The sequence below is a fragment of the Carya illinoinensis genome, chromosome 8 (genome assembly GCF_018687715.1).
Source record: "Carya illinoinensis cultivar Pawnee chromosome 8, C.illinoinensisPawnee_v1, whole genome shotgun sequence".
Classification (NCBI taxonomy): Eukaryota; Viridiplantae; Streptophyta; class Magnoliopsida; order Fagales; family Juglandaceae; genus Carya; species Carya illinoinensis.
Window position 1 is genome coordinate 31802161 of NC_056759.1, and position 15403 is coordinate 31817563.

At 36.6% G+C, this 15403-nt stretch overlaps 1 protein-coding gene across 9 annotated transcripts; it reads right to left on the reverse strand.

Annotated features, from left to right (window-relative positions):
- On the reverse strand, positions 1–7616 carry LOC122317962 (E3 ubiquitin-protein ligase FANCL). 9 transcript variants are annotated; one of them, XM_043135053.1, is made up of 12 exons: positions 7431–7616; positions 7292–7331; positions 6340–6411; positions 5024–5094; positions 2335–2413; positions 2183–2257; positions 1958–2072; positions 1812–1869; positions 1658–1729; positions 937–1063; positions 729–852; positions 1–373 (listed from the first exon to the last, which is right to left on the reverse strand). In XM_043135053.1, exons 2-12 carry the CDS (start codon positions 7304–7306, stop codon positions 318–320), a joined length of 864 nt encoding a protein of 287 aa, XP_042990987.1. In that variant the 5' UTR covers positions 7307–7331; positions 7431–7616; the 3' UTR covers positions 1–317. The 9 variants fall into 9 exon arrangements, with proteins under 9 accessions (XP_042990987.1, XP_042990986.1, XP_042990990.1 ...); XM_043135052.1 differs by having other exon boundaries at positions 933–1063; positions 1958–2054; positions 7431–7606; XM_043135056.1 differs by having other exon boundaries at positions 933–1063; positions 1958–2054; positions 2183–2191; positions 7431–7605.
- Between the last annotated feature and the right edge of the window lie 7787 nt (positions 7617–15403).

The window sequence follows — 15403 nt, forward strand, 5'->3', positions numbered from 1 at the left end:
TTAGGACAGAACATAATGCATTTAATTTATCATCAGTATTAGATAGAAGGGTCATAAGTTTATGAAACAAAAGAGTCTCAAGTAAAAACCAAACTTACATCAGATGCAGCCACAATCTATCATAAGTATGCTCACTATTGTTGATGAATAAATTAAGCGAAGAATATCAGATGCATCAGTGTAATGTGATGCTCACAACAAGAGCAAGGTTCTGATCTTGAAAATTTGTTGTTTGCGGGGTGTGTCAGGGAAGGGAATCGTCTGCTGAGTGAGAAGGTAATAAGGACCTATAATTTACTTTCTAGAGTTGGTGATTTTCACAGCAACTGGCTCTGAACAGTATGGACAATTCCCGAATAGAACATCGAATGACCTGTAGTGATGTATGCACAGAAATTTTAAATCCAGCAATTATAAGAAAAAATATAAAACTCAGTAGAAAGGACACCATCGTTGAAAAAAGCTCAGCAACTAACAGCTAAAGCTATAATCATGCATGAAACAATTAGAAAGCCTCAAGGATACTTAAAGAGTCATTCTATTCACAAGCAGGTGTGACAATACACCATACATATCATTGATGTGGCATGATTTGTTTGCGAAGTTTAAATTTATAAATTTTTTTTTTTTTTACAAATCAAATCTTGTCACGTCAGCAGTATGGAATGCGTGTCACACATCGGCTTATTAATAGATTTGTTTTCGTATGTACTTAAAACCCAACTTACTGCCTTGTTGTGGTGATGGAACGCAACCAGTCCCCAAGGCAAACGCTATGAAAAGCCTTATTGCAAGTAGTATTATCACATCTATAGTCAGTTCCGCTTCCACTGTTATCTCCCAGCTCATCATCTACATAAATATAACAAAAGTGAATGATGTGAGAATTGAGAATAAGTTACTAAATATATAATAAATGCAAAGAGCAGTACCAACTGGAAGACATTGAGCATAACAAATTCCACATTCAACTTGTTGGTCATTCTTCTGTACATCAATGGGCCTTGGCAGTTGAGTCTCCAGAAGACATGCAATATTTTCCAGGTATGGTCTGTCTTTTGTCCTATGTAGATGACAGGAGTAGACAAAACAAAGAAACATATTACATATGATTTTTCCTCGATCTCTCTTTCTGAGCATAGGGTATCACAGAGTAATGCTACGGTTGTGGATGAAGCAATCTCTTTTCAGAAAAATAAAGGAAAATTCTACAGTAATTCGAGGAACTATGGCAATAAATGTTTGTTGGATCAAGCAACAGCTATCTAAAGCATCACCCATATATCCAGCTCACAAAAAGAAAAGAAAATACACAAATATATATATATATATATATAATATTATCCCCTTTTCTCTTAAATATAAAACTTCAAGGTATTACATAATTAATTATGAACCATGACCATTGTCTATCCTTTTTATGGGGTGCCACCCACCAAGTAAGGGAGGGTTGCGATTACTAAGTAGGAGAATGCAACAGATACTGAGCCATAATAGGTTGTTGCCAAATAGAAACAAAGGAGCGTGACCCTTCAGTAGAAAACTTGTAATTGGGCCCAAAAGCATGCACATCCAGGAAAACTGCCATCTCTTTCGCAAATACATAAATTTTGAAGTCTTGTAATCCTTACACAAGAATTATAAATCAAGGGCATACCATTTCCTTCTATTTCTCTGCCATATCCTTCTGAATGAATCCACAACTGGACCTGGACCCATAAAACGACACCTACCACAACTTATTCAATACTGAATGAAAAGTTAAAACTAACTGTTGCAATGCCAGGAAATAATATTGGATGACATCTCACTCTGGTAAAGATTTAGGGTCATCAGCATCTATATACAACATGATGAAGCAATCATTTCCTGTCAAACATAAACTAAAAGGTATAATATCAACTAAAAGAAAAGAGAAATGCTTTATCAATACATTCATAATCTACAAATGGCTCACCAATATTGATTTGGCGATGGGACATTGAACGTGAAGGCTGTTTAGGGTCAACGACCCAAAGAGATTTGTCAATATCATCCAAAGTAGACCAAAATTCCTGAAGTTTCTCCAGATGCTGTAAAGAAAATACTAAATAGTGTAGTTGCATCCTTTGTGAAAGTAACAAAATAGTTTAGTGAAAGTAAGAAAATAGTGTAGTTCTATCATTTGCTATGCAAGAAATACCTTTTGAAACTGCTGCACCACATCCTTTAATCTTGAGCTTATTGACCATTTTAAGTCAAAAATATATGGTACATCCTGACGCAGGAGTCAGAAGGATAACTGAAGTCTATAATGCAAAAATACAACTACCAATGAGATTGAAAAAGACCAACCGCTGATGCTCTAGGTGGACTTTTGGGATAGGTTTCATCCAATTCGATTTCCACAAAGTGTACCCTGCTCTTTGCATCCCTGCCAATCAAATTTAGGAAAAGGCCCAGTCCACTACATGAGTAAGAGGTAAAAACAAGAGAAGGAATTGGGGGAAACACTATATATGTTAAATATACATATTCACAGCAATTCATAGACTTGACAGCAGTCCATGCAAGCATCCTTAGAGGAAACTGTAATAAACCCAGCCCAGCCCAGCCCAGCCCATCCCCTTTCCCCTTTTTCTTCCCCCCCCCCCCCCCCTTTTTCTCTTCTTTCCCCTTCCCCTTCCCCGTTCTCTACTCTCTCTCGCATGAAACCCACCCCCCCTTTCCCTACCCATAACTCACAACCCCCTCATCTCCTCTCTCTCTCTCTCTCTCTCTCTCTCTCTCTCTCTCTCTGTTTAGTAATTTATTTCTATCCATTTTCTCTGCTTCCCTCTCAATTCTTGTCCTTGCAACGTAATAACCTCCACCCACAGACATTGCTCCTTGCTGTTTTATCACCACCAATGACAATATTAGGTTAAATTCTTCTCCCTCATAAGTAGTATATTTAATGAATTTTGCATAAGAGATCTGTTAAGATTTGGTGTTTTGAATTGTTGAGAATATACTTAGTTGATTATGCTGTTAGGGTGTGTTGGAAGATGAATTTAATATTAAGTGTTAGTGGTGGGTATTACCTAGAATTAATCCATGTTGATGTCACTGTTATATGGTTGAGTCTAGACCTTATTTATGTTGAAATAATAAGGGAATAGAAGCCAGTATAGGTGCTGTCCAGCAGCATGTTTGTAATCTAGAAATTTGGGGTTTATCAATTTTGGAGGATAATATTTTAGGACAACTCTAAATTCATGTTAGTAAGGATTGGGTGATATTTTAGAGTTAAATGAGATCATTTTTAGTGTAGAAATTAACGGTTTGTGATGGTCTTGAAATATGTTATAAGCGACCGTTGGCAAAGGAATATCATGTGATTATTTTTTACTAGCAATTGAGGTAAGTGGCTCTTTAATGGATTTTTGCTAAAAGAAACGATTGGTTTTCTTTGGAAAACTTTGGATTTGTGCATATTCTTATGCTATTTTGGCTCTTCTTGGATTTGTACAAATTTTGTAATGATTGGAATGTTTAAGAAATGCTATGTGGCTTATTAAATTTGAAAGTTAAATGTGAGCATGCTATTTATTCTTGAACGCACGATATGAATGTCTTTGTGACATGTTTGACATCCCTAATGGCTTGATGTCTTTGTGGTATATTGATGCCTTTGCGGTATGATGTCTTTGTGCCATGATATCTTTGTGATATATTGGTGATTTCCCTAATATCATGTGGCCTTGAATATAATATTTAGCTAAACATGTTGGTTGAGATAAAATTATATTGCTCACGTTATTTTATTGAGAATTTATTCCCTCTTTTATAGTTAAGAAAATTGCCAACTACCACACCCCCATTAAATTGCTACTTACTGAGTGCATGGCAGCTCACCACTTCATTTCATATCATTTTCAGAGTTGTAGAAAGTTGCTTCTTTGAGGTGATAGCTTTTGAGCCAAAGATTTTAGAGTGGACTTGGTTTAGTCACTTAAGGTTGGAAGTTTTGGGCCTTGATGGTTTTGTTGCTTGAAGATGGTTTTGGTTGTGCATAGAGCTTTCTTTATGGTCATATCATAGTTATTTTTACATTTTTTCGAAGTATTTGTATTGTAATTATTTAGAATTTGTGAATGGATTTTTGAGAATCATTGTATTATAGTTGTGAATAGTTTGGAAGTTGTGTATTTGATATATATTTGTAAACAGGGAGAAAGTTTTAAAAATATAGATGCAACTCTATCCGTTTATGGTTTTGGATTTGGGGCGTTAGAGAAACACCAAGTGTTGACATTCAGGTGGACTCACGACAAATTAAAATACCATGAAATTTAATATAGATCATCCATCAGCTGCCAAAATGTTCTCACTGACACTGATATGCTCCATAAAAAGTTAAGAGAGGAAACAATGATATTTGTTGCTTGCTACCAGTGCATATCAGGCTTTGCTGAACCTTTTCAATGCCCTTGCTAGTAAACAACCATAGAGTGAAGATCACAAATGCAGTAGCACAAGTTAGTGGAAGAGGAAGCTGGTTTCTGGAAGAAAAAGCAAGATTTTGAACACTGGGACAATCACCCAATTTCTACACCATTGCATACATATAATAGTTTTTCATTCTCTCGCAAGAAAATTTTCCACTTCTCACAAGTAACATGCTCAGAAGACTCCACATTCTGTTTTGAAGATTTAAGATTCCCCAGCAATCATGTTTTACAGCCATTTTTTTTTATATCTTGACAACAAACATTAAAATGTCAATTTTCTCAATATTTTAGGCTATTACTTCTGGCTTCATAACACATGACGTCTTTGGCCAACAAAATAAAGTATCAACATATAAAATCACAGATTAAACTTGAAGCCCCAAAGTAATCCTAGTTTCTGTTGTACATCCAAACTACATAGAAATAGGGGGGATTTGGGAAGATATAAGCATGTGAATGTAAATGAAAAAGGCCAAAGAAAAATGGGACCCTTCTTCACAAAAGAGAAAATAATTTTAATTGATTGATTGATGCAAGCAAGAACATCTTACAAGATGCGAAAGCTGAGAAATGTCAGATCTCCACCTAATCTCACCAGAAGCTCCCATCCAACCTCTTCTATCTGTAAATACAATGATCAAAATCAATGCCATTCTATTATGATCTTTAGTGTAGTACTCAAGGTCCCAATCATCAACTACACATAATTTTTTTATTACACGGAACACCAAAGACCATGCAAATGCAACATGCCTTTTACCCGGGTAAACCCCAGAACCTTGTAACATGCCCACATAACACAGATCAGGTAAAAACATAGGAATTTCGCTGATAAGACGTGGACCCTGGAAATTTTTTGCACCCAAAAGTTCAAACCTTAGACCTGCGGGAAGAGACTCCCAATAACAAAGCCGCACTGGAGCCACTGGAGGTTCAGATCAATTACATTTTATGAAGTACAATTTCATGATTAAACACTGCTTATATTAGTTCTTATCAGTACCGTGCAAGGAGTCAAGACCCTTCACGTTAGCTGTACCATATCGGAATGGACACAAAGTAACAGTATTCATTAATTTAAAAAAGATATGCATTTTGCATTACCAACGTGCTCCATTTCAAAAGAAGATACAGGTTTTGATAACTTTGGGCTTTGAAGGTTTACAGGCAAATAAAACCACAAGAAATAAGTATCAAAGTAAAATGGCTATTGATGCAATAAAAGATTATAGTGACTAAATTATATGGCTATACTCTTTCCAAAAAACCAACTTTGGAAGGCGGATGATTCACTTTGGGAAAATAGAATTTGGGTTCATCCTATAATTACTTTTTCAACAATTCAAGATTGATTGGAAGGAGTTTTCTGAACTCACATATATGGTTGTTCATAATTCCAAAACCATTTGTGCATGTTAACTGTTTCTTGGAATCTTGGTATCATGAAGGATGTTCAAAGAGACGAACCCATTATTTTTCACAATAAAATTAAGGGATGTTGTTGAACCATAACAATACAATATAAAAAATTAAAATCCCTTGAGAAATAGTTCAGATTTGTCCAACATTATAGGAAAGAGCAAGAAACAATTTTTCCTTTGGCAAGTACACTCAATTTCTCAATTTTTACAAAGAAGATATAAGCCATTGTATAGCTTGATTAGATTTTTAAGATGACTGTATTCAATGATCAAGAAAACTAGGTGATGTTAGAAAGTAGAAATGGGAAGATAATAAGCATAATTTTAACATATAGACTAGATGCAAGTACTGTTATGCCACAACCTGATACTTTAATTCCCGAATAGTAAAACAAAACTGAATACACAAGAATGGCAATAGTATCCATCTATGACTGTCAAATTACCTCAGAGTACAGTGAGCGGTAAAATGTAGATGATTTGGCCAGCTCTGAGCATCTAGTCTGTTCATTATGTTCCTACAGATGAAAGGAAATAAAAGAATTTTTAGAAGTACAAATCCATAAATTATGTGTCCTGTGAACATGGAGATTTCCCCGGCCCACTTTCTCTCTTCCATATAGCAGTTTCAAAAATTCCATTGTTTCGGTTTCTCAAAAAACAAACATTATTTTAAATCCAGTGAAGTTTCTGATTCTCTTATTATTTGAAGTTTCATGCAGAATTTCATCATTTGAGTTAAAGAAGTGCATGCATTTAAACCAGTTGTAGAATGAGAATGATTGTAACAAATTCAAAGAGGTGGGACCAATCATGACATAACCAATGCATTCAGAGTATAGATGGGGGATCAGGGATGGGTGGCAAACTGGCAATGATTACAGCGAAAGACACTTGCAAGGGTGGCAGCAATTGGAATGCACCCAAAACTGACTGCAGGACTAAGTTGGTTATTTTTTGAATAGCATATTGCTAGGCAGTGCAAACCATAGTAGTGAAAGTGAGAAAAACAATGATTTTGAGGCTAGAAAGGTGGAGATGGTGAACATTATCGTGATTAAGGTACGCAATAATGGTAAAGTCGGTGGTGGGTCCTTGTTGGTTACAGTGTTATTTTTATCAGAAATGGCAGCAATGGTCCTGGTAGTGATTGAATTGGTTCCAAGGCACTAGCAGATCGAGGGAAACAGTCACACTGGTGGCGATCATATACTAGTAATATTTGCAGAGATAATGTCTATGGTGGAAACAAAATCTAAGTTTAACACAACGTCAATGTGGTCGCAGGTATTCTTAAATAACATGTTCCTGATTTCGGTCTTAAAATTCAGTTGCGCATACCCTTTAAGACATTTAACCAAACGGTTGGTGCGCTTGTTTTTTATAGTCAAGAATCACCTGTGAAAAAACCATAGGAGAGCCACCGAGCCGGGATGAACTAACCAATAAAAACCACATAAAACTGAAAATTGCATTCACAAAACGTAGAAATGGAAGTTGTAGCGGCAGAGAAAAGGGATGGATGGAGAAAATTTACCATTTTGATTTAGCTAGAAAAATCTACGAAGATAGCTGCTGAGCCTGTTCCGCTATTAGTTGCAGCAAACATAACTATCGTAGTAAAGAATAGCCATACTGTATATGTCGCTTTGACCGTCCTACCCTCCATGACCGGAGGTGGTTTGACCTTTTTGACCCGATTGCTTATATATTTTTGTGCTACACCTTTCACAACATGTTTTGACGTTTACATCTTAATTTTTTCATTTTCTTTTTCTCTTTTAATATGTTTTGTCTCACCTGACCATCAACATCTCAGGAAAGATTTCCGTTATTTTTACGTATATTTTATACATTTTTACTAATATAATTAATTAAAATAATTATTTTATATTAAAAAAATAATACAACAAATCACGTTAATAAAAAACATAAAAAATATATAAAAATAATTGTAAATAAAATTTTTATTATTTATATATATAACTCTTTTAAGTATTTTATTCTTTCCATATTAAACGGAGGATAGGAAAAATTTTATGATTATTTAAACTATATTGAGAGTTTGAATAGTTTAGATAACGTACAAGGAAATGATATGATTGATTCAATTCTTTCTTTTATTTTATTTATTTATTTTTTTTTTTTTTTCTTTTTTGGTATTTAGCAAAGAAAAAACTGAGTTGCTTTTTTTAGTTCCTATAATCAGGTTAATTAAGAGGAGATTTTATAGAACCAGATCATTGGTTAATTTTTAAAGAAAAATAAAAGTACGTACAAAGGGGGAAATGAAACAAACACCCCTACAGACCAGTCAGTCAAGCAAATTAATGAGACAACGTACAAAAGACAACATGCAGATTGCAGATCGACCCATCCCATGCCAACAAACGAATTGAACAATTAAGCATGGCCAGAAACTGTCATCCGCAACAAAACAACAACGTACAGTAAGCAGCTGATCTCCAGCTCTGATCACGCACCAAATGAACACACAAAAGCTTGTGGTTCAAAAGTAATAAGTTATTTAACTTCTGTCCCAGCTGCCTAAATCATGCAATATTAGATTCAAAACAGATTAGGTTGTTTGGTAGTACTGTTAGTGATTTAAAATTAGCTATCTTTTGTAGGAATCATGCATGTAAATTGAACATGGAACCACAAGATCAATACATAAATTGGTAATGCTTATGATCAGGTAAAGAATTCCAGAATCTGATCAACTACTCTCCCTTCTTGTTATATTCAGCTTGATCAGATATGTCTTTTTTTTTTTTTTTTGATAAGAAAACAATAACTTCATTCAAAAAACCAAATTACAGATGAGAGAGATCAAGCCAACAGACTTGAGAAAGAAAAGGAGGGACAGACCCCATCCACATCTCCAACTCATCTACGGACCAGGCATGTCTTGCCAAGGTATGAGCTACTTGATTGCCACTACGTAATACGTGTTGAATCTTATAGTCATCAAACAAGCTAAGTAAATACCGTATCTCCTGTATGACGTTGCCTTGAGCAGATAACAATGCTGTGTTTGCAGTCAGCGCTTCAACCATGAGTAAGCAATCACTTTCAAGCACCACTTTTGAGATCCCCAAGTGCAACGTAAACTGAAGACCCCGTAACATTGCTAAGGCCTCAACGGATTCAGGTTCATGGAGCTCGTGTTCAACTTTACTAACAGCCATGAGAATATTACCTCTATCGTCCCTAACCACAACCCCTACTCCAGCCTTTCTAAGGTTGAAAAAAACCGCAGCATCCACATTAATCTTGAAGAAACCAGATGGGGGAACACACCAATAGCCTAATTTCTGCATTAGAAGACTTGGTTCAGAGGTTGGGGGGGTTTTTGTCTTTTGTAAACCGAGAGCATTGTGGGCAGCCTGCATAGGACTCAGGGGAGAGTGCTCAATAAACCACTTATTCCTCCTATACCAGAATGACCACGCTATTAGAAAGAATCTGCAAAGGAGATTTTGGTCCCCCCTAATTGCAAAAAACAGAGCAGCTTGATCCATTGTGCATTGCTCGGACAGCTCAGCTACCTCGGGTAAAGTATCAATTCCTTAATGCACAGAATTTCTTATATTTTGAATACACGTACGTTCACATGATGAGGCAAAGGATTAGCTCTCTTATGTCTTTCTCTGTCTGCTCTAGACCTCTACCTGTTAACCTGTTATGCAGAGGATTAGCTCCTGTTGGCATACCTCTGATCTTGGCTTCCAGATTATTGATATTGCAGTAAAAAAGTTGCGAGAAGAGTCGAACTGATCCTTGGAATTTGGAAGTACCCCGCGAGCAACGGCAAGGAAACCATGGTTTGCAAGAATCAGCAGAACCAGTAATAGGACGTGAGCAAGAACAGCCATGAGCACGACCAATTCTCTTGAAGAACTGAGATATATATATATATATATAACTGATGAAAATTAGCATAAAATCCCAACAAGCAAACTGGGAACTTGGATATTTATAAATATATATAGCATATAAATTAAGCAATTTTTTTTTTTTTATAAGAAGATGTATTTTTTATTCATCAAACTCAAACATTACAAATTTGAATCAACCCAAATAGCTTGGAAAATATAATCTAGAATTGAGTTCTACCAAATACTAATATCTTCTAGATTCCATGCAAAACGAGCCAAAGCATGAGCAACTCCATTTGCTTCTCTTCCCTTATGATGAAGGGACCAAGTTGGATACCTTTGAAACATATTTTTAATTTCTTTAATCAATCTACCCCACAATGTAGTATAATACCCTTCCTTGTCCAACTCTTGAACTGCTAACAAAGAATCAGATTCCACTCTAATTTCTGTAATTCCAAGGGACACACACAGTTGCAAGCCTCTTAAAATTGCAAGGAATTCAATTTCCAAAGAATCAGCTACCGCAGGTTCAGATTTACTAGCAGCAAATAGCACCCTCCCTTCATGGTCACGAAGCACAGCACCAACACCAGCCTTGCATTGATCACTAAAAAGAGCACCTTCAACATTTAGTTTCAAAACACCTTCAAGAGGAGGCTACCAATGGCACTTATACTTCTGTTTAGTCTTCATGGCCTTTGCTGCTGCTTTATGTTCCTAGTATAAGGTAAATGCATGCTCCATGACTTGCTGAGTTGATAGAATGTTTCCCTCATATATTCTTTGATTCTTCTATTCTAAAGTCCCCATGCAAGAAGGAAAAACTTCTCTAATTCTCCTGTTTTTCTTCGCTTAATGACAGAAATAGCCAATTGTATAAACTGCATCCTGACTATTGTTTGTATTATGGAAGGGAAAAACTGCAGCCAGCAATTAATTATACAAGGACAATAAACCAGTGCATGATTTAAATCTTCATCTTCTGCTTGACACCATTGACAGGTAGCCTCTTCCAGCACTCTTCTATTCTTCAGATTCTGAAAAGTTGGAAGAATGTTTTTACACACTCTCCATGCAAAGACCTTGACTTTTTGAGGAACATGCATCTTCCACAGGTGCTTCCATAATAACTTATCATCTGCAACTCTAGAACTTTCAGACTCATCTATATTATGCTCCACAGATTTGAAAAAATCATAAGCACTTTTTACACTGAAGATCCCACTCTTCTCATGCTCCCATATAAGTATGTTAGGTATGTTATCTGGAGGCAAGCATATACTTAGTACTTCATTAGCTTCTCTTACTAGCAATACACTCCTTACCTTCTATACATCACAACTGTTATGTTCTGGCATCATAAGAGAGGACACCATCTGTAACCCTATTTCAATAGGAATTTCAACCAAATTAGCTAGCAACTTTTGGTTTGGAAGCCAATAATTAGTTTAAATATTTATGGACAGACCATTTCCAACCCTCCACCTGCAGCCTTTAAGTAAACTATTCTTGGTTTCCCATATATCCCTCCACACATAAGAAAGGATTAGCACCCAAGCTAGATTCAATAAAGCTAGTGGTTGGGAAGTATCTAGTTTTAAAAATCTTATGCAGTAGGGAAGAGTCTGCATGCATTATCCTCCATCCTTGCTTAGTTAGAAGGGCCTTATTAAAAGTTTGAATACTTTTAAAACCCATACCTCCTTCCATTTTTGACTCACACATCTTCCTCCAACTAACCCAACTTAATTTTCTCTCTTTTTGTCTCTGACCTCACCAGAAACTAGCCATTAAGCCTTCAAGTTTAGAACATAGTGACTTAGGCAATTTAAAGCAGCTCATAGTATAAGTAGGTATGGACAGGGCAACAGCTTTCAACAAGACTTCTTTCCCTCCTTGTGATAAGAGTTTTTCCTTCCAACCTTGTAATTTAGACCATACTCTATGCTTTAGAATAGAAAAAGCTTGATACTTACCTTGTCCAACCATAGGTGGCAATCCTAAATATTTTTCATATTACTATGAGTGACACCCCAAAACTGCATGATCTCCATTCTTTGGGCTAAAGGCACATTGTGACTAAAAATCATGGAAGTCTTTGCTCTATTAATCTTCTGTCCAGATGCTTTTCATAGATATCTAGTCTATGTTGCAAAACTCATCAAAATTGTATGTTAGCTTTACAAAACAAAACACTATCATCTGCAAACAGTAGATGATTCAGCTTAGGAGCCCCTCTACATACTTAAATTCCTTTAATTTGTTGATGCACATTTGCCTTGTTCAGTAATGTTATAAGACCCTCAGTACATAGTAAGAATAGATATAAAGAAATGGGATATCCTTGTCTTAGTCCACGAGTTGGCTGAATTGGTCCTTTCGGTTCTCCATTCACAAGGATTGAAAAAGATACTGTTGTGACACAAAACATCACCGATTGAATCCATCTTGAACTGAATCCCATCTGAAACATCACCTCTTCAAGAAACTTCCACTCATTTCGATCATAAGCTTGCTCATATCCAACTTCAAAGACATGAAACCATCTTTTCCACCACTCTTCCTTCTTAAGAAGTGCACTATTTCATAGGCCACTAGAACATTATTTGTGATTAATCTACCTGGTACAAAAGTTGTTTGTGATGGTAAAATAACAACAGGCAAAACTAACTTGAGTCTGTTAGCTAAAACCTTGGAGATTAACTTATAAATGACATTACACAAACTAATAGGCCTATAGTCATAAATAAGCTCAGGTAGTTTCTTTTTAGGGATCAAGGTAATAAAGGTATAGTTAACCTCCAAAGGAAAAGAACCACTATTAAGAGCATTAAGCACTACATCAGTGACATCAGTACCAACAACAAACTAGAATTTCTGATAAAAAATAGAGGTCGTACCATCTGGTCCAAGTGCTTTTGTAGGATGCATTTCATCTAGTGCTCTCTTCACTTCCTCAGTTGTAAAAGTTGCATCAAACTGGTCTACCATTTGAGCATCAACTCTACCATTTATATCTTGCAGGAAATCCATATTACCCAATTCCTCAGTAGCTACAAAAAGGGTCTGAAAATACTCAGTAATAACTCTATCTTTTGCCTCATCAACTTGCCATCTTCCAGTTGAGTCTTTGATCCCTGTGATGTTATTCTTCTTCTTCTTTGAGATGCTTTATGATGGAAAAATTGTGAATTCCTTTCTCCCTCAGCCAACCACAACACCTTAGATCTTTGTTTCCACATAATCTCACTTCTTTGCAGCCACTGTTGGACATCCTTCCTTGCCTGTTGAATTTGCTGCCTATTTAGTGATAAAGGGTCAGTCTGATGAGCCATTCTGAGCTTTTCTTGAGCCAAATTTAAATGCCTCTGCACATTACCAAAGCTTACTCTATTCCATAGTGACAATTTTTCATTGCAGTACTCAATCTTCTCCATGACTGTACTCAGTTCCCTTCTTCCTTCAACAGCCTTCCAAGCTCCATCCACCACTTGCTTACAGCCCAAGTCTTCAACCCACATTGCCTCAAAATGAAACAATTTCCGTCCAAGTCCCTTTTTCACCTCTTCTGACAATTTTAGAATGATAGACTTATGATCTAAATAAGCAACTGTCCCATGGATAACCACAACCATTGGATAACAAGAATGCCACTTCAAATTCGAGAAACATCTATCAAGCCTCTCACTAATTGTATGGCCCTATTCCCTCCCATTACACCAAGTAAAAAGACTGCCTCTAAACCCCAAATCATACACTTGATATTCCTCAATAACATCTCTAAAGTCCTTCAGTTGCCTATCTGGTTTAGCTCTACCACCACTTTTTTCATCATTACTCATAATCTCATTGAAATCTCCCAAAATAATCCAATCTATATCAGGAGGAACCTTTAGAGACCTCAACAAAGACCTGGATTCATTCCTTCTACTCACTTCTAGTTGACCATAAAACCCAGTCAGCCACCAAGAGTCTCCATTTGCATCTTCCTCAGTCACTTCAGCATGAATATGAAACTTAGAAAAACTTTGAACTTTAACAATGAATTTCTTCTTCCAATACAGAGTTAATCCCCTACTCTTCCCTCACTACTAATAGCTAAACAGCCAAAAAAACCTAGCTTAAACTTCAATTTTTCCATAGCTCGAGAATGTAGTCTTGTTTCTTGTAGAAATAAAATCGCAGGGGCTTCTCTTTTGACCAAGTTAGATAGGATTTGAATTCCCAATGGGTTCCCAATCCCACGAGAATTCTAACTTATAAAACTCATTGACCTCGGCAGGGCTATTGTACAGCCACTACCAATCCCAATTATTTATTTCCCCTGCTAAGGTGAACTCCTTTCTCAACATACACTCCATCATCATTGGATGATACTGTATACTTGCATTTTTTATGCTCACTGCCAAGTACATCATCACCAGCACTCCCCTCCACTGATCTCTTTCTTTTGGCTTCCTCATCAACTTAGACTGAATGTTGTTCAGATGAAACATAAGAAGATGCTCTAGCTCTTTTTTTCAAATACTTCTGGTGCACCCTCTTTGCAAAGACATAGTTTTTACCTCAGACAGCCCAACTTTAGGCCCAACAACAGGCCCGGTAATAGGCCCAATGTGAGATGGTCTCATAGGCTCAATATCACCTACTTTGTGCACGTGTACTTCAGTAACTGCTTTAGCTTCAATATTCTCAACAGCCGTTACAACATCAGAAACTCCCTGCTGACTATAACATTCAGTAACTAATGTTTTCTAAAAAATGTCGTGAGTTGTTACTGCCTTTATGCCTAAAGGCATGCTCACCTCATTATGGTGCAATGAAGTTGAACATACATTACCATTTGTGTCCTCAGCCATCACAGCACCTCCAACCACCACCTTGTTCTACTCCTGCATCACCTCATTGTTCTTGGCACCACCTTTAGCAGTTTGATCCTGTAATGATTCCCATCTCCTTTTGAAATTTGACTCTGTCCGTAACCAAGCACCAAATTGAGGAGATGACTGAGGTTCCATTTGACAAGGAGAACTTTCATGTATAATTCTACCACATGTAAAACAGAACCGAGGGAGCTTCTCATACTGTATAGGGCACCAAACTTTAGTGCCCTGTACCATGCATGTCCTTCCTCGAGCAAGTGGTTTCTTCATATCAATCATAATTTTTACTCTGAGACAACTACTCCATCTAACCTCATTAGTATCAACATCCACATCCAATACATCACCAATAGATCCACCCAACTTGATACCATAATCCTTATTCATACCAAACAAAGGAAGATTATGGAATTGCGCCCAGAAAGGTGCAACATCAAATTTCAATGCATGAACCGAAGTAATGCCATCAAATGAAATAATCACAAATAATTGGCCATCAAAAAACCATTTTCTATTCTTTCCTTATCACCATGAGTTGCAAAACTTATCATAAACACATTCCTTCCAACCTCCTTCAACACAACAGGTTTACTGAGACGCCATATTCTTACCATTGTTGATTCAACCACCTGCTTTCCCAACTATCTATCACACCATATTTTTCCTATCAAGCTCAGATCAGCCTTACTCTTCACCACTGGAACATCCACCTCCTCCAGCACAATAGACGCATCTTCCACTTC